The following is a 25,670-nucleotide window of genomic DNA, read 5'->3' as shown; positions in this document are numbered from 1 at the left end:
AACTCCTAAGTCTGATAGAAAAACCTAGGGCTGGAAGAGACGTGGTGGGTGGAAGAAAATTAGCAATTATTGAGCACTTACATGCCAGGTGGTATGCTGGATGCCTCATAGATGTGATGTTGTCATACTCACAGAATTTTGTGAGGGAGGTAATGAGAATTCCAGATTGGAAAGTGGCGGAGCGGGGAGAGGGGGCGGCGGGAAATGGTTTCAACAAGTGTTATTCTTCCCAGGAGCTCAGTATGGCTTCAGGTTTTCAGACATCAGTCTTGTTCCAAGAAGAGTCTTCACCTCACTCTCTTCCCCACCTCAATCTACAGTAACCTGACAGGCTTCCAGTGTCCAACAGGAACTGGGTTGGTGACAGGAAAGGCCAGACTGGAGGTGTCTGGGACCTAACAACAGGAAATACGAGCCTGTCCATTCTGAAGATCAAGGAAGAAGACAGAAAAAGAGATGTCCATCCGGGTGGGGAGTGAGCTCAGGTAGCTCCTACAAGAGAAAATGGATGAGCTGTAGGTAGAGAGGGCAATGGGGATGCATGAACACAAGCAGGTGGTGACAGAGAGGCCCAGTAGCAGGGCAAGAATAAAGGCAGGCCCTTCTAGGTACCAGGGTAGGAGCTCAGGGGCTGGCCACAGTGTACAGCTCAATTCCTATAATTGGGGTGCAGGATTGGAGTTGTATCTCAGGCATACAGCTGGTGCCAACTTCCCAGAACTGGGACACAAGAAGGTCAGAGCAGCTCTAACAGATGCCATGTTTCTGTTTGTTTGCTTGTTTGTTTAATAGATTGAGGGGATTCATGTACAGATTTGTTACACGAATTATGTATATTATGTAATGGTGAAGTTTGGGGTTCTAGTGTTCCATCACCCAAATAGTGAGCATCATATCCAATAGGTAATTTTTCAGCCCTCATCCCCCTCTCATCCTCCCCTCTTTTGGAGTCCCCAGTGTCTATTGTTTCCATCTTTATGTCTATGTGTACCCATTATTTGGCTCCCACTTATAAGTGAGAAATGCAGTATTTGATTTTCTGAGTTATTTCACTTAGGATAATGGCCTTCAACTCCATCTTTGTTGCTACAAAAGACATGATTTTATTTTTTTAATGACTGCGTTGTATTCCATGGTGTATACTATATATATTTTCTTCATCCAGTCATCCACTGATGGACACTTAGGTTGATTCCATGACTTTGCTATTCTGAATAGTGCTGCAATAAACATATGAGTGCAGGTGTCTTTTAATATGATGATCTATTTTCCTTTGAGTAGATAACCCAGTAATGGTATTGCTGGGTCATATGGTAGTTCTACTTTTAGTACTTTGAGAAATCTTTATATTGTTTTCTGTAGAAGTTGTACTAATTTACATTCCCACCAACGATGTAAAAGCTTAAGTCCTCGAGTGGCCAAGGAAGGCTCCTTGAACCCTCACTTTAAAAGACTAATCTCAGCCTGGGTGGGGCTGGGGCTGGAGGTGGTGGGCGGATGGCTGCCTGGGCAGAGATCCAAGTAGGTCATTGTATATCATATGAATCTGCTGAGGCTGAGCACCTTGGGAGTAGATGCTGCCACACAACTGACTCTCTGGGAAGGTGGGGTTTCTCTGAAGCGCAGACATAAAAACAGGGGCCATGGTCCTCTGGAATAGCCATGGCTAGAAGCTTTGCTGCCTACAGGGGAAACGCAGGAGCTTTCCCATGCATGGGAACATTCTGTACTCTCAGGGCTTCCTGTAGCCATTGCTCAACCTCAGTTCTGCGAAAAATATTTGTACCCCTCCCTAGCCTCCGCTTTGGAAGAATAACATTGGGAAGTCTGGCATCTGTCCTCAACCAGCCTGGCCCCTTGCTCTCCTGGGGGCCTGATGAGGGCATTGCCTATTTTAAGGAGCAGCTTTAAGGAGTCAGAAAAGGACAATGAGATCATGGACCTCTGTGGCAGTGTGGTGAAGGGAGCCAAGTACTGTCTGTTGTCTTCAGTTTTCCAGGACCTGCTTTGAGCTCCAACTGGAAAGCCACAAGGAGCTTCAGGCTCTTATACTGCCTCATGAAGTCAAGGAAAAATATTTTTCACTTAAGGCGTGAGAGTCCAAAAGTGTTTCTTCCCTTCTAAGGGTATTTGTACCTTAGAAAAAGGCAGTGCTTAGCCCAGAGGAGAGAGGAAATGTCAGAATTCTGTTCCTCAAATCTCCTTTGGAAAGTACCATAATATTGGCCAGGCGTGGTGGCTCGCACCTGTAATCCCAGCACTTTGGGAGGCCAAGGTGGGCAGATCACATGAGGCCAGGAGTTCAAGACCAGCTTGTCCAACATGGCGAACATGGCAGAACCCCATCTCAACTAAAACTACAAAAAATTATCTGAGCGTATTGGTGTGTGCCTGTAATTCCAGCTACTTGGGAGGCTGAGGCACAAGAGTTGCTTGAACCTGGGAGGCGGAGGTTGCAATGAGCTGAGATCGCGCCACTGCATTCTAGCCAGGGTGACAGAGCAAGACCTTGTCTCAAAAAAAAAAAATACAAAAACCAAACAAACAAAAAAGGAAAGTACCATAATATCCCATTTCCCAGTCCAGAAAGGAATAATAATAATAAAATTATAACCGTTGCTCATGCATGCACTCCCAGCACTTTGGGTGACTGACGTAGGAGAATCACTTGAGCCCAGGAGTTTGAGATCAGCCTGAGCAACATAGTGAGACCTCATCTCTCCAAAAAATGAAAAAATTAGCCAGGGGTCATGGCACATGCCTATAGTCCTAGCTACTTGAGAGGCTGAGGCGAGAGGATCACTTGAGCCCAGGATTTCAAGAACACCCTGGGCAACATAGTAAGACCCTGTCTCTCTAAAACATAAAGAATTAGCTGGGCATGGTGGTGTGTGCCTGTAGTACTAGTTACTTAGCAGGCTAAGGCAGGAGGATCACTTGAACCCAGGAGTTTGAGATTACAGTGAGCTACGGTTGTACCACCGCACTTCAGCCTGGACAACAGAGTAAGACCTGTCTCTAAAATAACAACAGTAAAATGAGGGGCTTGGACTAGGTGGTTCCTAAGCCCTCTTCTTTATCTTGGGTTTTGGAAATGGGAACCAAAATGATATATGGCCTGAAGTGCTGGTTAATGGCAAACCTGCCTCTACCTTCTCGCCAGGTCCTTCCGGCCAGACTTCGTGCTCATCCGGCAGCATGCATTTGGCATGGCGGAGAATGAGGACTTCCGCCACCTGATCATTGGCATGCAGTATGCAGGCCTCCCCAGCATCAACTCACTGGAATCCATATACAACTTCTGTGACAAGCCATGGGTGGTGAGTGAGGACCCCTTCCCCCAAGTAAAAGGGTAGGATCCAGGCCCTACATCTCCCAGGTCCCTAGGAGGGACTCAAGATGCAGTAGGCCCCAGCCCCAGGAGGGTCCCTACATCTCCCAGGCCCCTAGGAGGGTCCTCAAGATGCAGTTGGCCCCAGCTAAGAGGATGTGAGAGGAGCTTCCCCTGGGACATGGGGGAGGGCCAGCCATCAGAATAGCACAGCATCACCTGTCACAGGCTTGGCCCCTTTGCTGCGGAGTGGACCTTTGGCCTCACAACAAAGTCGCACAAAGATACCGTGAAGAAGCCCTTATAGGTCTGTAGGCTCTGCCCTTGGCCATAGGCTGCAATGATAAAAATGTCTGTTTCTTGCCTCCTAGAATGATTAAACTTTTGGAAAGGCCTGAGCCCAGTGACAACCAAGGGAATAGTCCAACTCAGTTAGTGACAGAATCCTACCAAGTGGTTCAGCAACCTGAAAATGAAATTTATCCACATGCATGTGAATCAGATACTTATGAGCTAGAAGTGTCTTGGGGATCATCAAAGCCTAACCCTAATTCTGACCTTAACCTTTCATGATAGAGATATGAAAATTAAAGAAGGAAAGTAAGGTGTAGAAAACTACTTACTATAGGATGCCAGTTTCTGAGATTTTTCTACATTAATTTCATTTAATCCTCACCTTAACAAGGAAGATATTATTATCATTATTATCATTTTTTACAGAGAAACAAGACCCAAAAAGGATTAAGTAACTTGCCAAAGTTATAGTGCCAGGATTTCTCTACATCCCACTGCCTCTCCCATAGATTGAGGCTCCTACATAAGGAAGAAACTGTTCCGGTTTTCTCTTCCTTGGCCAATTTGGAAATCTAGGAGGGCAGTGGAAACTTTTAGGCAGATAGAAAAAGTGGGGCTAAGAGGGAGAGTGACTTATGATGGCTTTGGGGGCACTCTGGCTTCCCCTCCGACCACTGAGGGGACCCAGCTCCTCTGCTGGCTCTGCTACTCCAGGCTGGCCCTCTCAGAAGGTAACACCTATCCCTAATCACATCCTCATTGACTTGCAGTATGCAGGCCTCCCCTGCATCAACTCACTGGAATCCATTTATAACTTCTGTGACAAGCCATGGGTGGAAGTGAGGCCCCCTTCCACCAGGTAAAGGGCTAGGATCCAGACCCTGCATCTTCCAGGCCCCTAGGAGGGACTTCTGGACCTCAAGATGGAGTAAGCCCTTCTTGTTTTGTAAAAATGAAATTTCAGCTGTCATATACCCTGGATTGCCAAGGTTCCTGGCACTTGTGGCTAATTGTGAAGTTTCCACGCCTTTACACCACTCAAAGAGCTGGAGAGGGGTGTGTATGTGTGTGTGTGTGTGTGTGTGTGTGTTAACCAAACAGATCTGTCACTTCTGCTCTTGATCTTTTTTTTCACCCTGGAATTAACAGCTTTCTTTTTCCTTTTGAAGCCAGGGAGAGCTTGGAGTGTAAGAAAAAGATCAATGGACAAGTAGTCAGGAGGGCTGGGAGCTGCCATGGTTAAGGAGGGGGTTGGGTTCCCAAGCTCCACTTGTTCAGCCTTTCCTTCTGCGTGGCCTGAGGCATCTGGAATCCTAGATTCTGCAGAAACACGCTAACAGAGAGTGTGATTTTAGTACGTTGCCAATCACAGAAGAGCATATGTGAGACCTTTACCAAGTGTCTTTTTTGTGGACCTCCCCTTTCTCCTCAATCACGTGTCCTTCTTACTGCACACATGTCCTTCCTACTGCACACATGTCCTAACCCACGTGCACCCCCGGTACTTGTCAGAATTTGACTCTCTCCTAGCCACACAGGGTGATCCTGCTATTAGCAGCTTTTTCTGGGTGATTTCACTACTTACCAACCCTCTGACCGAACCTGTGCCCCAGTTTCTTCATCTACAAACTGGGAATAATAGTAGCACCTGCCACCACTTTGACAGCCTGGTTGTTACGGGCTCCTAGTATATGGGTTCTCTTAAAGAAATTCGTGGCCGGACGTGGTGGCTTACGCCTGCAATCCCAGCACTTTGGGAGGCCGAGGCGGGCAGATCACGAGGTCAGGAGATCAAGACCATCCTAACTAACACAGAGAAACCTGTCTCTACTAAAAATACAAAAAAAATTAGCCGGGCATGGTGGCGGACACCTGTAGTCCCAGCAACTCAGGAGGCTGAGGCAGGAGAATGGCGTGAACTCGGGAGGCGGAGCTTGCAGTGAGCCAAGATCGCACCACTGCACTCCATCCTGGGCGACAGAGCGAGACTCTGTCTCAAAAAAAAAAGAAATTTGTTCCCTGTTTTCTTTTCCTAAACTGTGGCAGAGGCCAGGGCAGGAAGAATGGGGAGAGCCTGTGGCTAGGGCTTTGCTCCTCCCGGGATCTGGGATCTGGTGAGGGGTCACACTCTCACCCATTCAGAATCTGAGCACATTGCCTTGGGCCCTGCATGAGAACAGCAGGGCTCCCTGGCCAGACCCCAAGTTCTCCCTTCAGTTTCACTAAGCAGCTGCCACATGAATAACGTTTTACATATTGTTCTCTGCTAGTTCATGGGAGTGGACAAATTTGGTGACTGTGAGGGGAGGGTCCCTCTCAGTTGATGACTTTGGGTTGTGTTTCTCAATATCTTTACTATGACTGCTGTTGGTGTGAGGAGAGACTTTGATTGGGTTGGAAAAGGCTCTGCCTTGCACAGCTGTGTCTCTGAGCACATTGCTGTCTCTGAAGTTGGTCAGGGCAAGCCACTGGGATTTGGGGAGCAGAAGTGGACCTGTCAATGAAAGCAGCATTCCAGACAAAGCAAGAATGGCACCACCCTTTATTGCTGCCAGTCTATCTGAAATTCCGTCAGTCTTTCTGGGTTTTTGGAAACAAGTGCACCAGAGTTAAATTAAATCATTTAATTTCCAGGAGTGGTAGGCATAGGGACACATTACTCAAATGGATCTGGAATCCCATTTTTTTCCAAGAAATCTTTCTTGATTCATTGGATGAGTGGCTATAATGGACATATCTTCCTATTAATTGCCAACAGCACCCCCAGCTCCCAAATTCATTCTTTTGTCTATGTGTAGAGGAAACAGCCCTTATCAGATGTTACATTTGTTTAATTGGTGACTGTGTGGCTGTGATTTAATCTAAGTTTCCAGGGAGCTATGGGTTAGATGCGAAGCTCACTACCTTGAGCTGACAGGGACTGCTGGAGAGGAGGGTGGGGTGAGCTCCCTGAGACCCAACAAGAGCCTGGGAACTGGCTGCCATTATTGTGTTGGCTGTCCCAGGGCTCTGGGAGTCTGCCACAGGCTGTCCTGGCATCTATGTGGTGTCTGTGTAACTCCCCCGCATGCTGGAAAGGTAGGGCCCCACATGTCTTGGTGCCATGCCAGAGCGTGGGCTGCAGCAGGACAGAGGTCGTTTGGCAGAGCTGGCATTAACTCCCTAGGGATGCTGGAGAGCCTTGGAAGCACAGGCAGGTGTCCAGAGGCAGAACAGAAGTCCAGCCAGGCCCAGATGGGCAGGCAGGACGTAAAGGTCAGATGAGCAGGTGCGGAGAATCAGAGAAGGCAGGAAAGGTCTGAGGGTTCGTTCTTGACAGTTAAAGCAAATTGAAGGACCAAAGTCAGTAAGGACAGCAGGATACAATGGTGAATGCACCCAGCAAGGAGAAGAGACCTGAGTGCTCTTGCAGTGCAGCCCTGACTCCAGGATGTGATCCGGGAGCCTGCACTTTCCTTTGCTCTCCAGCCTCAATCTCAGTTTGTCAAATGAGAGGACTGGTCTAGAGACTCTATAAAGTCCCTTTTGACAATGATATCTTAGGGGCTTGAGGGTCCATAATCATCCTTTCAGTCCTGGAGGAGGCCCTAGAGCTCTAGAGTCACCAATTGTTTGTCACTAAAGGGAGGGACCCAGGAATTCCAGTGTTTTCCAGCATTTCAAAAATAACAAAATCATATCTGTACCTACAAAAGGACCATAACAGATGATCACTTAAACTGCAGTTTGATAGCAGAGTTTGGGAGGAAATATAATAAAGAGATATTCTTTATGGTACAAAGTTTGAGGAGCTGATCAAATTTAACCGTCTCATTTTATATGTGAAGAAAATGAGATCCAGAGAGGAAAACTCATTTGCCCAAGGACACCTAGGAAGTTAACAGAACAAGAATCAGAAGATTCCAGTTTTCTAACAACCCAGTTCCGAGCTTTTACTGCCCCAACCTCGTCTCCCCTCCCTGGCTTATGTGCCAGTATCGCTTGTAGAGAACAAGACCTGAGCTTTTGAAAAATGTTCTAGCCTTCCTTTCTCTGATAAATAGATTTCATCTAGCAGCTTTCCCTTCTAGCCATTCCAGATACCAGTGGCTTCGAGTGTGAACTAATCCAGTAGCCCTAGAGAGATGTGTTTCCTCTGCTGCTGATGCACTGGGGATGGGAGTGCAGGTGTGTATGTGACTGGATTGAGCAGGAAAGTCCTGTGTTTCCTGTGGAAAGGGCATAGTTTCTACAGAGCCTGAAAGGCAGCTACTGACAGGAATAAGGAGAGTTATGGATTGGAAATGAAGGGGCCTTGCTGTGAACCTGGCTCAACTACTGTGTGACTTTGGGCAAGTGACCTCTCTGGGCCTCAGCTTCTTCATTTATAAAACGGAGCGGGGTGGGGGAGCCCAGCTGTGCACTAAGAAAGCCTTTCAACCCTGACACTGTAAGTATGTGTACTTTGCCCCTTCCCCATGGAGCTATTCCAGTTTTCTCCTATGTAGGCAAAGGGTCCAGTAAGTTCAGTCCCTGGTTAGGTAGTAAGTCCCAGAAAGACTGGGCCTGTCTATCCCACATACCATGACCATTCTAATCTTCCTGAAGAACAGCTTCATTTTATGATGCCTCCTGCTCAAATTCTTGGTGATTCCAAACTGCTTACTGGAAAAATCCATCATTCCTTTGCCTGACGTTTGAAATTCCAAGACTTGGCCCATGTCACCTATCCAGCTTCATCCCTTGCCATCACTCAGAGATGCAGGTGTGGAAAGTCAGAGACCCAATTTTTAATCCCAGCTTCACCTTGCAGTTCTGTGACTATAGGCAAGTTTTGTAACCTCTCTGGGCCCCATATGTAAAATGAGTATGATAAAATACTAGTTCATCAATTTGATTTGAAACATCATTACAATTGAGAAAGGTAATTGAATTTTAGCTCACTCTCTTTCCCTTCCCCAACTAATGCATATCATATCCTTGGGAATAGGAATTGTACACTTCTTTTATATCCTCACAATGCTTAGCATAAAGTCCTCCACAGAGCAGATGCTCAATAAATATTTGATGAGTTGATGTTTTGTCTGTTTCAGAAGTTATCTAAGATAAGCTGTAACATTTGCTTTTCTTTTGCAGTTTGCCCAGCTGGTCGCCATCTACAAGACACTGGGAGGAGAAAAGTTCCCTCTCATTGAACAGACATACTACCCCAACCACAAAGAGATGGTAAGTGGCTCAGTGGGGACATTAGTCTTTCTGCTGTTTTCATTTTGCACTTAGCCACCTGGTTATTGTGGGGCTCTGAAAAGGGCCTCAGCATCTCAACCCCAAAGACTCCACTGGGGTTGAACTAGAGAATTTATGTGGCTGGAATAACTAGATTTTAGCTGACAGCCTCTTGTCAAATTCTGGAGATAGAATAGGGAAGAACAGGAGTAAGGGCAGTTTAATCAAGCTGAGAGAATAACAAACTTCTGGACCAACAATCAGATCTCACTGCTTTTGAGTTCCAGCCCTGGCTCTGCCACTTGTCATTGAACAAGCTACATTTCCTCACTGTGTGCAGTTTCCAATAAGACGGTCAAGTGGGCATATTTATCCCTGCACAGGATATTCTAATATGGTACAGACACAATTTAAGTGAGATTCATTAAGTAATAGCTTCTGGGAAAGTGTGAAGCACTCTACTAGATGTAAGGCATTGCTCCTACTATTATTAATCCCCTGACTCTCCCATTCCCCTGGCGCTTCCACAACTGTGATAAGGCTGGGTTAACACTGTGCCTTCTCTGAGGCCATCCTAGTAAGTCAGAAGGAGCAGAGAGATGGGACGGTTGGTTGGTAAGGAGGCTATTGCCAATGTTTTTCCTGTGCAGGGACCTGGAGCTCAAACTCCCTTCTTCTTCCCTGTCCCCATACCCTCTGCCCCAGGCTGGTGTGATCAATTGGTGATCTTGCTTAGCCCACCAATGGAGACTCCCTGTGAAGCATTCCAAGTGGAGCAGAGATTATGTTTGTCCCCGCCTCCCGACTTCCTTGGCCAAAAGGGGTCTCTGTTTACACCATTTCTGCAAATCAATAGCCTTCTTCTGACACATTGTGCATGGCCCTGCTCACCAGCAGACCACATATCAAAAAACAACCTTGGGCCTTGAAAAGAACCATCTCTGTCATCTTTGCCAGAGCTTCCCCAGGGAGAAGCTCTGAAACTTTAAGCTCTCGTCCTTAATAAATCCTAGAGGCCAATATCAGGACTTTTCCTTTCAGGGCAAGCCAGGAAGCCTTGCAGAGGCTGAGGAGCCCTGAGGGTCCTTTGGTTGGGGAATCTCAGGGAGCCCAAGACACAATGGTGAGAGTACTCAGCTGAAGGGTACAGGGGGCTCTCTGGGGATCAAAGCTGGCTTTTTCCTGCTGTAGCATCTAGCAGGGCTGGCCGCTGGAAAAAACTGCCTTAATTGCCAGGTATATTCCCTACCTACCATCCTTTCCCCTCAAGGGCCTTTGTGTTATTTCTCTCCGGTGCTCTATCCTGAAATTTACCCTCAAGAGAGGACCACCTCTCTGTGGTGTAAAAAGCCAACAAAGGGGGATTTCAACTCTATAAGAAAAAGGCTTTATGGCTTTTAAAAAGTTCTGAAATAGGAATGAAGATGTTAGTAATTTAAAAGAGACAGAAGAGAAGCCTTATGGACATCAGTTGAGGGCATTAAGGATAGTTAACTTGGCGAGGTAGTACCTATTCTGAGACAGTAAGTGCATTCTTATTCAAAGAGGTGTGCTAACCAGGTGGGACCCTCTGCCAGAAATGGTATAGAGGGGATAACAGCATTGGGAGGCAGGTTAGGCCATTCTAGCTCTCACATTGAGTGATTCTGTGTCCCCCAAATGACTCCCCCAAACAGATGAAAGTGTATCAGAGGATTAGGATGAGTTGAGACAGGGGAAGTAGAGGGATACACAGCCACAGTATGTTGTTGTTTTCATTCCCACCAGTCAGCCTGTTTATGATGCTGTCAAACCACCTTCTGGTATTGTACATCACAAGGATATACCATCTCATATGTATGACATTCACCATTTCTCCCCTACCAGATCGATTAAGACAAAGGAAAACACATTTTCCTGGGGAGGAAAGGGAATAGTCCTGGCTTTAGAAAACAGACTAAGCCAGAAGAAACACTTGCAGTAACAGCTACAAGGCTAGACTAATGGGGTTTGGGAGGCAGGGGCAACAGGCTGAGGGCAGGGCAGAAAAGTCATGTCCCCTTCCCCGTCTTGACAATGGCCAGACTGTCCACTTGGCACTTCTTATTAGCTGGCAGCAAGAGGTCAGGTGGTAATGGCCAAAGCTCTGCAGGGGAGGAGGACCAGCTTGATCTTCAGGACTCTTGAAGGGATGTGATGGTCACTGGTCCCTACTAGGGCTGGACGATGTCAACAAACTCCTTCCTGAGAGGCAGGTGGCCCCGGTACCAGCTGCAGGTGCCGTCAACATGCTTCATACAGACATAATGCTGAGCCTGGTAACCATAGAGCTTTCGTTCCAACAGCCAGTCTGTCCAGAGGCACTCGTTAGGGGCCAAGATGGTACAGGGTACTGTGTAGCAGGTGGTGATCTAGAGTCATGGCCACACAACATTAAAGTGAGTAGGGTGTCCTTCTTTTTCCATTGCTGCCTTTCAGATTCCTACGTACCGTTCCAGCCCATCTCAAATGCCCCCTATCTTATCAAGCTTTTCCTAGTCCCCAGTCTTCCCCTGGATTCTCCTTCCCCAAGGTTCCCCATATTCAATATTGCCACTTAGTGGCACCTCTGGAGTCAGATAGCTCTGAGGGTCCTTACTCTACCACTGATCTTGAGCAAGTCACTTCACATGCCAGAGCTTTCATTTCTTCACCTTAAAATGGAAATCTTAATTCTTCATAAATATGTTTTGGAGACTAAATTAAACATTTACAGTAAATTTACTATTACAGTGGCTGGCAAAGAATAGACTCTCTTTAAAGGGTGGCTGTATTGCAGTTTATCTCAGTCTGCCTCCTGTGATGGCCACCTTCCCAGCCAAAGTGTAAGTACTTTGAGATCAGGGCCTATAGACTGTATTGCTTTCTCATCCCCAACTTCATACAGTGCAGATCTCAAGTATAGTCTAGTAAGTGAATAAATTCATGCATGAATGAAGGCTCAGAACCCTTCCCCCATCCCTAAAGACTTTGGAAATGGACATTCCCTTACTTGGCAGCCACAGTTCAGATGGTAGTGATGATTCAGACTTTCCCTCTGCACCAAGGACAGGTCCTCCCAGGGCTCGATGTAGTTGCACAGATGGATGAAGACTTTTCCATCACTGAGGACCTGACCTTCAAGGGGAGATGGAGGAGAGTCAAGCATCAGGATTCTTCTCCTGGAGCTCTGGGGGCCCAGGTCCTTGAAGAGCCCAGAATTGCAGCCTCCCCAGTGACTTTGGTGGCAGTGGTGGCATGGGGCTCAGTGAACGGACCAAAAAATGAAACTACTATAATCTTTCTAGCAAAAAGATAAGCAGATTATGTTTGTACGAGGCAGAGCTGTGGGATCTGGTGAAGGCCTTTTCGTTTAGCATGGTACAGAGAGAAGAATGTGGTCTTTAAAGTCAAAGTCTGTGTGGGACCCCCCTTTCTTTTCTGTCATTTACTAGCTGAATGATCTTAAGGAAGTTGTATAACCTCTCAGCTGGAAGATGAAAATTATAAAGTTGTCAGATTAAATGAGAGATTGTCTATAAAGTTCCCAGCACAGTTGTGGTCCCACAGAAGATATTCAATAAATAATAGGTCCCTTCCCCTTTCCAGCCCTTCCCAGTATCTGCACAGGCCAGTCTCCTGCTCTAGGTTGGTGAGTCTTTTACTTTCCCCATAGGAAATTTCCCCCTTTTTACCTATGAAGCTCCTTTTCACCTTTCAAAGACCCTTTCAGTGCCACCTCAAAGCCATCTCTGACCACCTAGCCCATACCTCTTTTAGAACCTCAGTCGCTCAATCATTTACTCACTGAGTGACTGCTGTGATCTAGTACCAGGAATACAGATATAAAAATTACAGGATCTCTGCTCCCAAGGAGCTTAGAAATGAGTAGGGTAGATAAGTAAGTAGGGGAAAATTACACAATTGTGTGGTTCTATACAAAGTGCAGTATAAGAACAAAGGAACATACAATTATTTCCATCTATGGAAGGGGTGTGGGGCAAGGAAGGTGTCTCAGAGGAGACTGTGCTTGCATTGGGCCTTGAAGGGATAAGTGGGAGTCCACCTACCAGACGGGTTGGGGGAAGGGCTTCCTATCATTGCCACTATCCTGTGCAGAGGCAGGGGGACACAGCCTGGCAGCATACCTTCTGCAACCGCAGGTAGCTGAGTTCAGCTCTTGGGAAAGTGAGGGGCTGGGAACTGATATTGACAAAGCTAGAGAGGGCAGCAGTGTTCTGGTCACAAAGAGCTTTCAACACCAGGCAAAGGAGCTTGTGCCTTCTCCTGCAGGACCTGGGTGCCATTGATAACTTTTCTTAGACTATTTTCTGTCATTTCTCCCCACCCTCAGTTAGACTCGACCTCCCTGAAGGCAGAGAACATGTTTCCTCATTTCCCCTGCTGTACCTCCATGCCTAGCAGCGGGCTAGACACACAGAGGGCAGGTGCTTAGGAAGGAGGTGGGATAATAGAGTTTGAAAGGGCCTGGTCTGCTAGACCTGGGAACTGCAGGGCTCAGTGGTGTGTCCTGCCTCTGCCTCTTCCATCCAGGAGCTCCTCAGTTCTGTACAATTCCACATCCTCAGAGCTGGGAAGCCCTTATCATTGTAGCCTCCAGTGCCTATGACTCATCAAGAGCCATGTCTGGACAGTGAACTCTTTTGAAGACTGTGCCTTGTTACTGAATCTCCACTCTCCTGGCCAAGGCATGGCAGTGACTAAGTGGTCATTCATTGCTGAATGTGTGGATAGATAGTGGAATCCCTTCACCTGTTCCCTCCCCCACTGCTGTGCTTTTTCTTTCCTTTGCTTTCTTTTTAAATATTGTTTTATGTTTTCAGGCCAGTTTAGATCCCACTTAAACAATGAAGCTTCCCTGATAGTTCACAACTACCAAATAGTTCCGTTCTCTGAACTCCAAAATAATTTAATGTTGCATTCATTTATGGAGTCATATTTTTGTGTGATTCTTTAACTGTTCTATCCCAACCAATTCAGTATGGAGGAATCCTGCCTGGGCCCAAGTTCACAGAGACAGAACTATGTTAGACTCAAGCTCCTGTTAGGTCCTGTGCAAAAGGCAGAGTTGACCTGCAAGGAGCAGTTTTAGAGAGGAGATTTTGACTCAAGTTGCCAGAAATCTTATACTAATTTAAACTATTTGAAAAATGGAAGCAGGTGCCCTACACTGGGTGAGCAGCCTGTCCTTAAAATAGTGAAACAGTGGCCAGGATCACTGTAATAAGAACTCTTACATTTAAAGGGAGGTTACAAGGCTCCTCCTAACCCAGAGGTTGTCTGTCACTAACACAGCTCTGTTTTATGCCCAAGAAAATGCCACCTGGCTCAGCCTACTGCCCAAGGAAGACCCTGGCTCCTTTCTCACTACCTCCCCTAGGGCAGAATCTATTATATTAAGACCAGTTGCTGGTCTTCTAACTTACCAGTCAAGAGATACTGCTTCTGGCTGTTGGCTTCTAGTTTCACACCACAGAGGGAAGAGTCAAAAGGCGTATAGATATACTGAACATCCTTGACTTTCTCAAACCCTTTGAACATCTGACCAGCAATTACAAAAAAAGGCAATATTGGGTCAGTGAGTGTACTGTATATATTAACAGACAAAAACCTCTCACTTCTCAGCCTAAAAATTTAAGCAAAAGTCTAGTTCAGGATTTTGTGTCCTCAGATGTCCCTACTGGGTTATTTTCTCTCTTAAAAATAAAAAAAAACAACCACCTAAACCTTGGTTTATTCCAGTAGGTACCTGTAGTGGCACCATACACCAGCAGCTGTGGGACCAGATGGACACTGAGGCCCTCCCCTGCAGTATCCCTGGGATTCTATGGGCTCTGCCTCCAAATCTCATCCAGTTCCACTTCAGCATCTAGACCCAAGGATCACTGAGCCAGGCCACCTGAAAGCTACCAGCCCTCCCAGAACACAGACCCCACTTCCTCCATCAGCCTTAGGGGCTACACATCCCAGCCTAACCCCATGTACCTTTATCTGTTTGATTTCATACCGGAGCATTTTTTCAGTGTCAGCAGGGTCTGCACTGGCAGGAACTACCTTCTCACTGGAGATTTTGGCCCGAATCACTGCATAGGAAGAGAAAAGAGGGAACCTTTAGCAGCTGGTGGGGGCAATACACCTGAGGTCTGGATGATCCAGGGTCCCTGAAGAAGTCTGTAGGGCAGTTCTTGGTTTTGGTGTGGCTGGGTTGTGAGCAATGTGATGTGTGAGAAGGGGGACCTGGAAACACCTCCCCTGCAGTCACTGGTAGTTCCAAACCCTTCAGGCTTATTAGGTCCTACAACCGCTAAGCTCTTTCTGCCTTTTGAACCAGTTAGTCTGGAGAGCTCTAGTTCTCCATAGCCATTTGTGCAGTGGGGCACAGGATAGGAGTCAGAGTAGAGAAGGGAGGAGGAGCCCCTTCAGGGCAGTTGGTGTGAAGTTTATCTATTGCTGTGGTCAAGGCCTGTCATCCCGCCTACAGTTGATATTAGTAAATGTTTATTCATAAATGTTCTGACCCTGCACTGAGGTATTACATCTCTTGCCATTTGAGCATTAATAACCAAAAACTATTGATGACGTTCTTCCTCTGTGCCTGGCCTTGCACTAGGCACTAGGCCCATAGATGTGATTAAGACAGGGTCCCCATCCTGCAGAGCTCTTGATCTAGTGGAGTACACACTTGTAAAGAACAGTAGCACAGCATAGTAGGAGCGCTAAGACGGTTAGAGATGCTGAAGCAGCACCAAGGAGCCTGGGAGCCTGCAGAGGAGGGGAGAGACCTAAGTTAGCCCTTGAAGGATGAGTAGGAGTCTGCCAGGAATTTAAGGGTGTGAGGGAGGGCATTCCAGGCAGAGGGAAGAGAAAGGACAGAACGTGCGTGTTGCCGTAGGGGCTTGGTGGCAACCTCAGTTATAGGCCTGGACACACACGGGTAGTTATAATGCAAGCCCTCTCCCCTCCCCTTTCTGTCCCCAGTATAGTAGTTCAGAATAATCATCAGATAGCTCCGGTGACACCTTGTGTAGTGACACTCCGTAATTGCAGTATGGCCAGAGTGAGGGAGGTCGCTGTGGAAGTCCCTGATGCAATCTTCATTTCCTTATGAATCAGTCAGGTTCTGCGCTTGCAAGGTTGCTATGGCGCCTGGTCCTTCTCCACCCATCAGCCTCAGCAACAGGCAACCGGTAAGAATTTGAGCTCCTCCCTTTTCCTCTGGACTCCTGGTGTACTGCTGGCCAGATACTAATCCCCCACAACCACCCCCTGCTGTGAACCTCGCGGACCTCGGACTCACCAAGTGCCGAGTGGCAGATGTGCTGCTGAGGGTGCGCCGGGGCGCAGCTGCATGCCTCACCCAGCCCCGGGGGCCGCAGCAACGCCAGCAGCCGCAGCAACAGCACCCAGCTCGGCGCGGGCCGAGGGCTCCCAGGCATGACACTGCAGATCCCTGACTGAGCCTGTGAGGTCTGTCGGACCGAACAGCCCCAACAGGGCTCCTTCCCAAGGCCGTCGTGCCCCTCACCCCAGGCTTTATGAGGTGGCCCTAAGGGCCAATCCCGCCCCGATGGGCTCCGCCTTCCTTTGGCTCTAGGCCACCCGCGGAGGCAGGACCCGAGGCTCTTCCGACCTGCATACTCAGTAAGATGCAGAGGGAAGCCTGGAAAGAGGCCCTGGCCTCTGTTTCCCTGCCTAAGTCATGAAGCGATCTGGAAGCAGAGGGAAAGCACTGAGAGAGGGGATGGTGTCAAGGGCAGAAGGATGGAAAGAGCCACAAAGACAAATGCATGAGGACAGAAAAACTGAGGGCTGTGATTCAGGCAGAAAGAACAAGAGTGAGGAGAGGCACAGACAGAAAGAGTGAGACAGGCAGAGTCCCAGAGAGGCAGACAGAATTACAACAGGCAAAAGAGACAGTGACAGAGAAGGACGGACCCCTTGCTGAGCTGCACGCTGGGAATGAGACGAGCTACTCAGGGCTTCTTTCAGCTGCAGGAAGTGCTTTCAATGCCCTATTTATGAGGCTCCAAAGCAACAGCAAACAGTAATAGAACAGGACAGAGAAAGTTGGGGTGTGTGTGTGTCTTGGCTCTGTTGCCTGGGGGGTGGGGAGAGATGTCAAAGAAGCAGCCAGTGCTTTAGAAACCCTTTCTCACTCCCAGAGCCTCAGACTCTCCAGATAGCTGGAGACAGTGCTCTTGGTGTACAAAACACAAAGTGTCCCATCACTTAGGGCAAACCTTGGACCTCAAAGCCCTCTCGAGGCCCTAGGCTACGCTGATTTTTATTGCATGTCCCTTCTCACTGGAGACTGTCATGTTCTAGAAGGTGGGACAGCTTAGAAAACAAAGAAGCAGGCTGGGCGTGGTGGCTCACGCCTGTAATCCCAGCACTTTGGGAGGCCAAGGCGGGTTGATCACCTGAGGTCAGGAGTTCGAGATCACCCTGGCCATCATGGTGAAACTCCGTCCCTACTAAAAATACAAAAGTTAGCCAGGCGTGGTGGCCTACACCTGTAGTCCCAAGTACTCAGGAGGCTGAGGCAAGAGAATGGCTTGAACCCAGGAGGCGGAGGTTGCAGTGAGCTGAGATTGTGCCACTGCACTCCAGTCTGGGCGACAGAGTGAGACTCCATCTCAAAAAAAATAAAAAATAAAAAAACGAAGAAGCAGGGGACTTGGGGGTGACTATGACCAGAGCCTTGTCTGCTGTTTGGGCATAGTGTTCCAAGCCTCCAAATCCCAAATCTCCATGGGATTATTGCTGTAGGATGTTTCCACATGGTGCTGGACTGGATAGTGGGAGGCTGGGTTCCAATTCTGACTGTCACTACAGCTTTGTGACTTTTGCCTCTCTGGGCCTCAGTTTTTTCTTCATAAAGTAGAGTTGAACTATGTGATTTCTAAAGCCCTTTGAAGTTCTTTTTCCCATCCTTGACTGGCCTCAACCAAGAATGCTGAGATCCTCAGGCCAGATACCCCCAGTATCTGTTGAAATATTAGTTCCCATAGGAGTCTGACTTTTCATCAGGGTCAACATTATTTCCTTCAAAGGATACCTTTTCATTTTGATGGTGTTAGTGATGTTTGAAAAGAAGGGAATTGAAAGAGAGCTGAGTCTGACTGAAAGATGAAATGCCCAGGTTGGCATCCAGGCTGGTTCTTCATACAATGTTCAGACCAAGATAGAGGCTGATGTACTATTTGAAGGGAGCTCAGAAAGCATCCCATCTGATCTCTTCATTGGACAGATGTGAAGGCTGAGGCCCAGTGAGATACAGTGACTTGTAGAAAGTCTGTGGCAAAGAGGACTAGAGTACTCGTCTCCTGACATCTAGCCTAGTGCTCCTTCCACTCCACAATTACTTCTTACATCACCATTTTGTAACAGCTTGAAATCTTGCCCTTAGAGGATAATCCTTCTTTTAAGTTTTTGTTGCTCCTCTGTTGAACTATGGCTACCTCAGTGTAGAGTTTGCTCCCCTAAGGATCGCTCTCCATTTATAAACATATTGAATTCTTCTATCGGCTCTTTTTCAAACCCCAAGCTGGGAAGAAATGGGCCTTCACATGCAAAGCCTTGTTTGGTGGTGAGAGTGGGGTATTGGTGAGCAGTGAGGAGTGTGAAAGAGGGAGAAAACAACCAGGATCATTACAGGAAAGCTGGGCCTTTGAAGGTTGTAGGTACCAAGAGATAAATGCTGACAGGGACATCAAGATGCCAAAGATGCGTTTTTAAAATAAAAATGCAGGTTTATTAAAGTACATCTACATATAGTAAAATTCACCCTTTCAGAGATACTTTCTTTAATTCTCTTTGTCTGAGGGCCAGTCCTGCCCAGGTTTTGTCTAATGCAGAGAAAATTGACAGTGCATTTTAAAGATGTAGGGTATACCAAATAAGAGTACAGGGTTCTTGTAGCACTGCCACTAATATGCTGTGTGACCCTGGGAAGTCACTGTCATTCCATGGGTCTCAGTTTTTTAATCTGTAAAGCAAGTAGATTGGACTAATTCTTTAAAGAACCCTCCCAAGGGTATTCCCAGGAAAAATATGTGTAGGATTCCACAGAGAGATGGGCACACTCTGACAGTTTATTCCTTTCTCTTCTGATTTCAGCTGACACTGCCCACGTTCCCTGTGGTGGTGAAGATTGGCCACGCTCACTCAGGCATGGGCAAGGTGAGGCAGAGAGGCCTGCTGTGCTTCAGGGTTGAACCAAGAAGGGCAGTTTTCAGAGTGCCCATTTGTGAACTGCTATTCTCCCTCTGTCACTGATGAATTCTTTCCAAAGAGAAGATGATTTGCCACCTCTAAAGCCATGAGTGTCACCCAACCAGACCTGTTTCAGTAAGCAGAATGCAAGCCACCTGCTTGGTCCTCTGGGTCCTTTGCAGCAAGTGTGGCCCCTGAGTTCTGGGAAGGGAAGCTAGGGAGAAGGGGCCTCCTGGGGAGATGTGGCACCCAGATTAGTGTCTGGATCAGATACATATTGGTGGGTTTGGAGGCTCAGGGCCCTTGTGACTTCTCAGTGTGTGTATGTGTGTGTCTCCCTTTCCCCCTTTCTGCCCTGCTCTAACATTAGGTCAAAGTGGAAAACCACTACGACTTCCAGGACATTGCCAGCGTGGTGGCTCTCACCCAGACCTATGCCACTGCAGAGCCTTTCATTGACTCCAAGTATGACATCCGGGTCCAGAAGATTGGCAACAACTACAAGGCTTACATGTGAGTAAGAGTGGGGTATGCTTTCTCCTCAGCCATGATGGAAAAGCTGAGCCTCCACATTGCAGCCAACTCTCAGTTTAACCTCTTCTGGCCCACAGGCAGATAACAGAGAGGGTGCCACTTAAGTCAGAGATTTTTTTACCTGGGTTCCTTTTAAGTCAGAGGAGGGGTCTGTGAACTAAGATGAGAAAATATATTAATATTCATTTTCACTTGCCTCTAAGGGAAATTTAGCTTTCTCTTCATTTTGAACAGAGACAACAGACTACATTATACCTGTACATAGGAGTTTGTCACTAAAGGTGATTACTGGTATTCTTATATCTTACTATAGTTGAGACAGATATCTCTATGGATTATTCTCATTCCTACTTTAAAATCATGGTAGTTGTTAGACTTGCCACTACCTCCTGTTATTTAGAAACACATATTTTACTAATCACAGATTTGTTTAATATTTTTGATAACTCTAATTGGGTAGCTCTGGGATCCCATGTACTCTATCTTATACAGTTACACATCTTATATATCGTGTTCATTGGAAGGAATCCATAGGCTTCCCCAGACTGCCACAGCACAAAGTTAAAAAGTTCCTGATATAAATAGCCAGCACTGAAAATGCTACAGAGCATTAAAAGCCCAGTGCATGACTTCTCTATAACTGTGTCCATTTGCCAGGATGGAAAGTTAAACATTTCCTGCATTAGAATTTAGTAAAGGAAAAGATTTCAAAACTACCTGACTTTCCATAATACACATAAAATGCAAGTGGCTTATAATTCCAATTTTGGAAATATTAATCCCCCACTTAAAAAAGTTTACAGTGGGCCGGGCACGGTGGCTCATGCCTATAATCCCAGCACTTTGGGAGGCCGAGGCAGGCGGATCACGAGGTCAGGAGATCAAGACCATCCTGGCTAACATGGTGAAACCCCATCTCTACTAAAAAATACAAAGAAATTAGCTGGGCGTGGTGGTGGGTGCCTGTAGTCCCAGCTACTCAGGAGGCTGAGGCAGGAGAATGGCATGAACCCGGAAGGCAGAGCTTGCAATGAGCCGAGATCGCGCCACTGCACTCCAGCCTGGGTGACAGTGCAAGACTCTGTCTCAAAAAAAAAGAAAAAGTTTACAGTGGTGTTTTCTTTACAAAGAAAGAACATTATTAATATATAGATTTGATTTTGGTCACTCAGGACGTCAGCAGACTTCAAGGTTGAGCAGCCTTCCCTTTCCCTTCCCCACCTGTGTCTGTTTTTCTTCTCTTACCCCCCTTTTCACTACTTACACTCCCCACCCCTGGAGTGAGTTAGGCCCCCTCCCTGCACTCCTGTCCCATACCACCCTTCACAGACCTCTTGGTTAGCACTTGCCACACATGTGTTTTGTGTCACCCTCCTCCTCCAGACTCTGAGCTCCTTGTGAACAAGAATGATGGAATCATCTCTGCATCTCCATTACCATGTATAGCAGCAGAAACGTTAATAGGCACCCAATAAGTATTCAGGGAAGAACCTTTATGGAAAACTGAGGCATAGAATTTTTTTTTACCTTTTACCTTATTGTCTAGATTTGTACTTTTTTAGTTTACAATTTTATATTTATAGTCTTCTGCTTCCAGAAAATAATTTAGGATTGCTTTAGAAATATGCCCAATGTGGCCGGGTGTGGTGGCTCACATCTGTAATCCCAGCACTTTGGGAGGCCAAGGCAGGCAGATTGCTTGAGCCTAGGAGTTCAAGACCAACCTGGGCAACATGGTGAGACCCCATCTCTGCAAAAAATACAAAAATTAGCTGGATGTGGTGGTGCTTGCCTGTAGTCCTAGCTACTTAGGAGTCTGAGGTGGGAGGATAACTTGAGCCTGGGAGATCGGGCTGCAGTGAGCTGTGATTGCACCACTCCAGCCTGAGTGACGTGGGACCCTGTCTCAAAAAAAGAAAAGAAATATGCACAATCTAAGACAGAATAATTTAAAAACCATTATAAAAACTTGCTGAAAGAAGTGAAAAAATATTTACCTTCAGGCACCTAGGAAAGCAGATTACCTATCTTTTAATTTTAAAATCCCCTAAATAAACACAAAACATTAATGACAACAGTGGAGTAAAAGTGTCTTGATCCTTAAAAGAAGACACCTAATTTTTAAGGGTTAGGGTTTCAAAAACTTAAACTGAAGCATGAAAAAACAGAATTCTAAAACACTGATGAAGGGTGGGTGACCAGAGAAGCTTTAGATAACATTTACTTACTTTTTTGTGTGCAAGGGACCATCAGTTATTTGGAGAAATGTTTAGGCCCTCTTAGCTTCTCTTCACCACACTTCTTCCCCAAACTTGTGGCTGTATTCCTGCTCTCAGAAGAAGGAATTTACTTAGCAGCAGCCAAGATCAGGCTTGGGATTCTTTTCGCCTACCCCAGCAATCACCGTGGAGATCCAGAGACAGCCACTTTGGTGTGAAGAAGGTACCATTCCTGCCTCCATCTGCAGTAGGCAGTAATGTGGGTCAGCTGTGGAGGTCAGATGATTTTTGGGTCTAGAGAATGGCCTCTCAGTGTCCCCTTTGCTCCCACATGCCCCAGGTAACCTGTATGGATCTATGCCCTGCATCCCATTGTTAGAGAATGGTGTGAAGTGTTGGGGAGCTTTGCAAACTTTAAAGTGCCATGAAAATGTAAGGATGATGTTATCTTCCACTCAAAAAGGATTTTAACCTATAAATCAACAGGGTTATATAATATTTTTTCTGATATCTTAAATGTTGAAAAAGTCATAGAGGTTATGGGACTGGCTTGAAACCCAGTTTCTTCCTTTTTTTCTTTTCTTTTTTTTTTTTTTTTTTGAGACAGAGTCTCGCTCTGCCACCAGGCTGGAATGCAGTGGTACAATCTCAGCTCACTGCAACCTCCGCCTCCCTGGTTCAAGCAATTCCCCTGTCTCAGCCTCCTGAGTAGCTGGGACTACAGGCACCCACCACCACGCCTGGCTAATTTTTTGTATTTTAGTAGAGATGAGGTTTCACCATGTTGACCAGGATGGTCTCGATCTCCCGACCTCGTGATCCACCTGCCTTGGCCTCCCAAAGTGCTGGGATTACAGGCATGAGCCACCGCGTCTGGCCCTAACTTTCTCATTTTCAGTATTTGTGTAAGTGGGTCCTTCAGATGTATGATATGGTGATGGGCAGCCATGAAGTCATTCAAAATTTGTGATTGAAAGTTTCTACTACTGAGACTTCTCATTTTGAAGTGAAGCCTTCTCAGATTATGAAAATTATTAATATTACTACTATTAATGAAATAAATGAGCCTATAGATGAAACAGTGTTTCACATTGTATATGCATCAGGGCAGTGGGAATATCCTGATAAACCAAGGAAACATCGTGGGAAGAAAGTTAACACCTACAGATAGAATTGTAAAATGAATTTTGGCTCAGGTTGAGTTCGGTATGCAACCTGAAAATAGTGGGAGTCAGTGTACAAATCCAAAGTTTGTGAGACTCTATTATGTGCCATGGCTCTGTGCTGGGGACATGAAAGTGAGTGACTCTCTGCCCCTGCCTTGTGCAGTCTGGTCACAGGGACACATTTGTAAACCATGAATGTTAAGAAGACAGGGTTATTTTTATTATGATTCTGTCTTCGTGTTTCTACTCGGGTTTTGCCAGCCACTCAGTAGTTTGTTTCTTTGCCTTTCCTGAATTAGGTAGTGGAGTGTAGGGAAAAGCACATCATGTGAGGAAACCAAGATTCCTGGACTTTTATCTCATACCTATTTGGACTAGATATATAATCTCGGACAAGTCCTCTAACCTTTCTGAGTCTTACTCTTCTTATCTGTCAAGCAGGGGCAAGAATTTCAGCCTGCTCACAACGGGGGGTTTGAAATGAGGGGTTTGGTGAGGAGGCACCTTGGAAAGCAGTCAGTACTGTCCAAGCATAAGGACTGTTGTGACCCTGTTCGTTAACTCATGGGGCCACCTTGTGGTTCCGAAAAATGAGCCATATATCTAGGTTCCTCAGTGTCTGAAATCAGGTCTCTGGGGAGGACACACTCTAACAGTATTGAATGGTAAGGGCAGCACATGAAGGGCTCTGTCGACGGTGTAACCAGGACTCTTCTGTCCCCTAGGCTATCTCCTTCCTCTTGACTGTGTCTGGGTGAAGGCTGATAATTAAAAAGACATATTTTGGGTGTTTATAGTTAATTTAAACCTGTATCAATTGGTCTTTCTGACAGCCCTGTGTTAACAGATAACAGGCTCAGAGGGGTGAAATGACTCTATGGAGGTCACCCAGCCCATCAAGAGCAAATCCAGAACCAGAAACCAAGTAATCCACCTCCTATTTAGTCTAAGACTAGTTGGCACTAACACATATTCATGGATGGAGGGTGCCGTGGGCACAGCAGAGAAGAAGCTGATGGCTTGATGCCATCGGCTCCATTTGACAGACAAGGCAACTTAACCCTGAAGAGTTAATTGACTTCCCCAGAGTCACATTGCTAATATTATAGTGGCCTTCAGAAGTTAATACTGAATGAATGAATGAGTGAGCCAGTAAGGAAGACATTGGGAGATATTCATAAAGAACCCTGCAGGAGTTTCAGGATCGATGGAATTCAGTTTGTATGTATCAAGTAAGTATAGATACTGAATGGGTAGGCTTCTGGGAACACAAGACACGATATGTACCTTCAAGTGGTTTTTAGGCTTGTGGAAAAATCTAAGCTTAGGACTGAGATCAAAAACTAAAATAAAAAGTAGATTTAAGATTGAAAATCAGGCAGAAGCAAAGTCCTGTAGAAGTTCTAAGGACAGTAAAAAGTCATCCAGTTGAGAGATCAGGGAAGGCTCTGTGGAGCCAGAGCTGTCTGGGCAAGACCCTTGTAGAGAGGAGGAGGGTATTGCAGGTGGGGATTTGGCAGAGGCACCCAGGCTCTAGACTCAGCAGACAGACCCCTGGGCTATTTGTGGGAGAAGCAGGTGTGGAAAGCAACAGTGAGCTAAAATTCTGTAAAGTTTCATGCCCTCCTCTTGCTGGTGTGGCTCACTGCCTGTCCTATCCTGATGGTATCTTGTTGCAGGAGGACATCGATCTCAGGGAACTGGAAGACGAACACTGGCTCTGCAATGCTGGAGCAGATCGCCATGTCAGACAGGTGAGTGAGAGAAGGAGTCCAGTTTCCAGCCCAGTGAGAGGGAGGCTTCCTTAGATGAAGAAGTTTAGGAATTAAGCTCTGTCCAAAGGGAGTCATGGAGCAAACCGGACAGATAAAACACAAAAGGCCCAAGTATCCCATTTAACAAGATCAGGCAGGACTGATGATAGAGATAGATGATAGAGATAAAGACTGCACATACCATAGGTAAAAGCTTCCTGAGGCCTCACCAGAAGCAGATGCTGGCACCATGCTTTTTGTACAGTCTGCAGAACCATGAGCCAAAATAAATCTTTTTTTTTTTTTTTTTTTTTTTATAATTACCTATCCCCAAGTATTCCTTTATAGCAACACAAAACAGACTAATCAAGGACTGAGGTGTTGCTATGAAGATACTTGAAAATGTGGAATTGGCTTTGGAACTGGGTAAGAGGCAGAGGTTAGAAGAGTTTGAAGGGCTCAGAAGAAGACAGGAAGCCGAGGGAAAGTTCAGAACTTCTTAGAGACTGGTTAAGTGGTTGTGACCAAAATGCTGATAAAAATATGTACAGTGAAGGCCAGGCTGACAGGTCTCAGATGGAAATAAGGAACTTGTTGGGAACTGAAACAAACGTCACCCTTGCCACTCCATAGCAAAGAACTTGGCCGCATTGTGTCCATGCCCTAGGGATTTATGGAAGGCTAAATTTAGGATTGATGACCTGGAGTATCTGGTGGAAGAAGTTTCTAAGCAGCAAGTGGTCAAGAAGTAGCATGGCTTCTTCTAACAGCCTATGGGAAAAGATGACTGTACATACCATAGAAGCTCCAAGACAGGAGTAATTGGCATGGGCTGGAATAGCCAAGGAGGCCTTCTAGAGGTGGTGAGAACTGCTTTGGGCCTGCAAAAATGGGTAGAATCTGGAAAACAGATGGAGGAGGGTGCTGTAAATAA

General features: G+C 46.4%; 2 protein-coding genes across 2 annotated transcripts in view; one reads left to right on the top strand and one right to left on the bottom strand.

Annotated features, from left to right (window-relative positions):
• Positions 1 to 25,670, top strand: part of SYN2 (synapsin II) — a 190,715-nt gene that overhangs the window by 139,681 nt on the left and 25,364 nt on the right. The window contains exons 4-8 of the mRNA XM_024244683.3: positions 3,164 to 3,320; positions 8,741 to 8,830; positions 18,968 to 19,030; positions 19,434 to 19,576; positions 24,662 to 24,736. Coding sequence (XP_024100451.3) covers positions 3,164 to 3,320; positions 8,741 to 8,830; positions 18,968 to 19,030; positions 19,434 to 19,576; positions 24,662 to 24,736 — 528 coding nt within the window. The remainder of the gene's footprint in view (positions 1 to 3,163; positions 3,321 to 8,740; positions 8,831 to 18,967; positions 19,031 to 19,433; positions 19,577 to 24,661; positions 24,737 to 25,670) is intronic.
• Positions 6,151 to 17,480, bottom strand: TIMP4 (TIMP metallopeptidase inhibitor 4). Its single transcript, XM_002813425.5, has 5 exons — positions 16,146 to 17,480; positions 14,834 to 14,931; positions 14,275 to 14,389; positions 11,841 to 11,965; positions 6,151 to 11,220 (listed from the first exon to the last, which is right to left on the bottom strand). Exons 1-5 carry the CDS (start codon positions 16,282 to 16,284, stop codon positions 11,023 to 11,025), a joined length of 675 nt encoding a protein of 224 aa, XP_002813471.1. The 5' UTR covers positions 16,285 to 17,480; the 3' UTR covers positions 6,151 to 11,022.

This window comes from Pongo abelii, chromosome 2 (assembly GCF_028885655.2).
Source record: "Pongo abelii isolate AG06213 chromosome 2, NHGRI_mPonAbe1-v2.0_pri, whole genome shotgun sequence".
Taxonomy (NCBI): domain Eukaryota; kingdom Metazoa; phylum Chordata; class Mammalia; order Primates; family Hominidae; genus Pongo; species Pongo abelii.
This window is presented reverse-complemented; position numbering and strand designations above follow the sequence as displayed.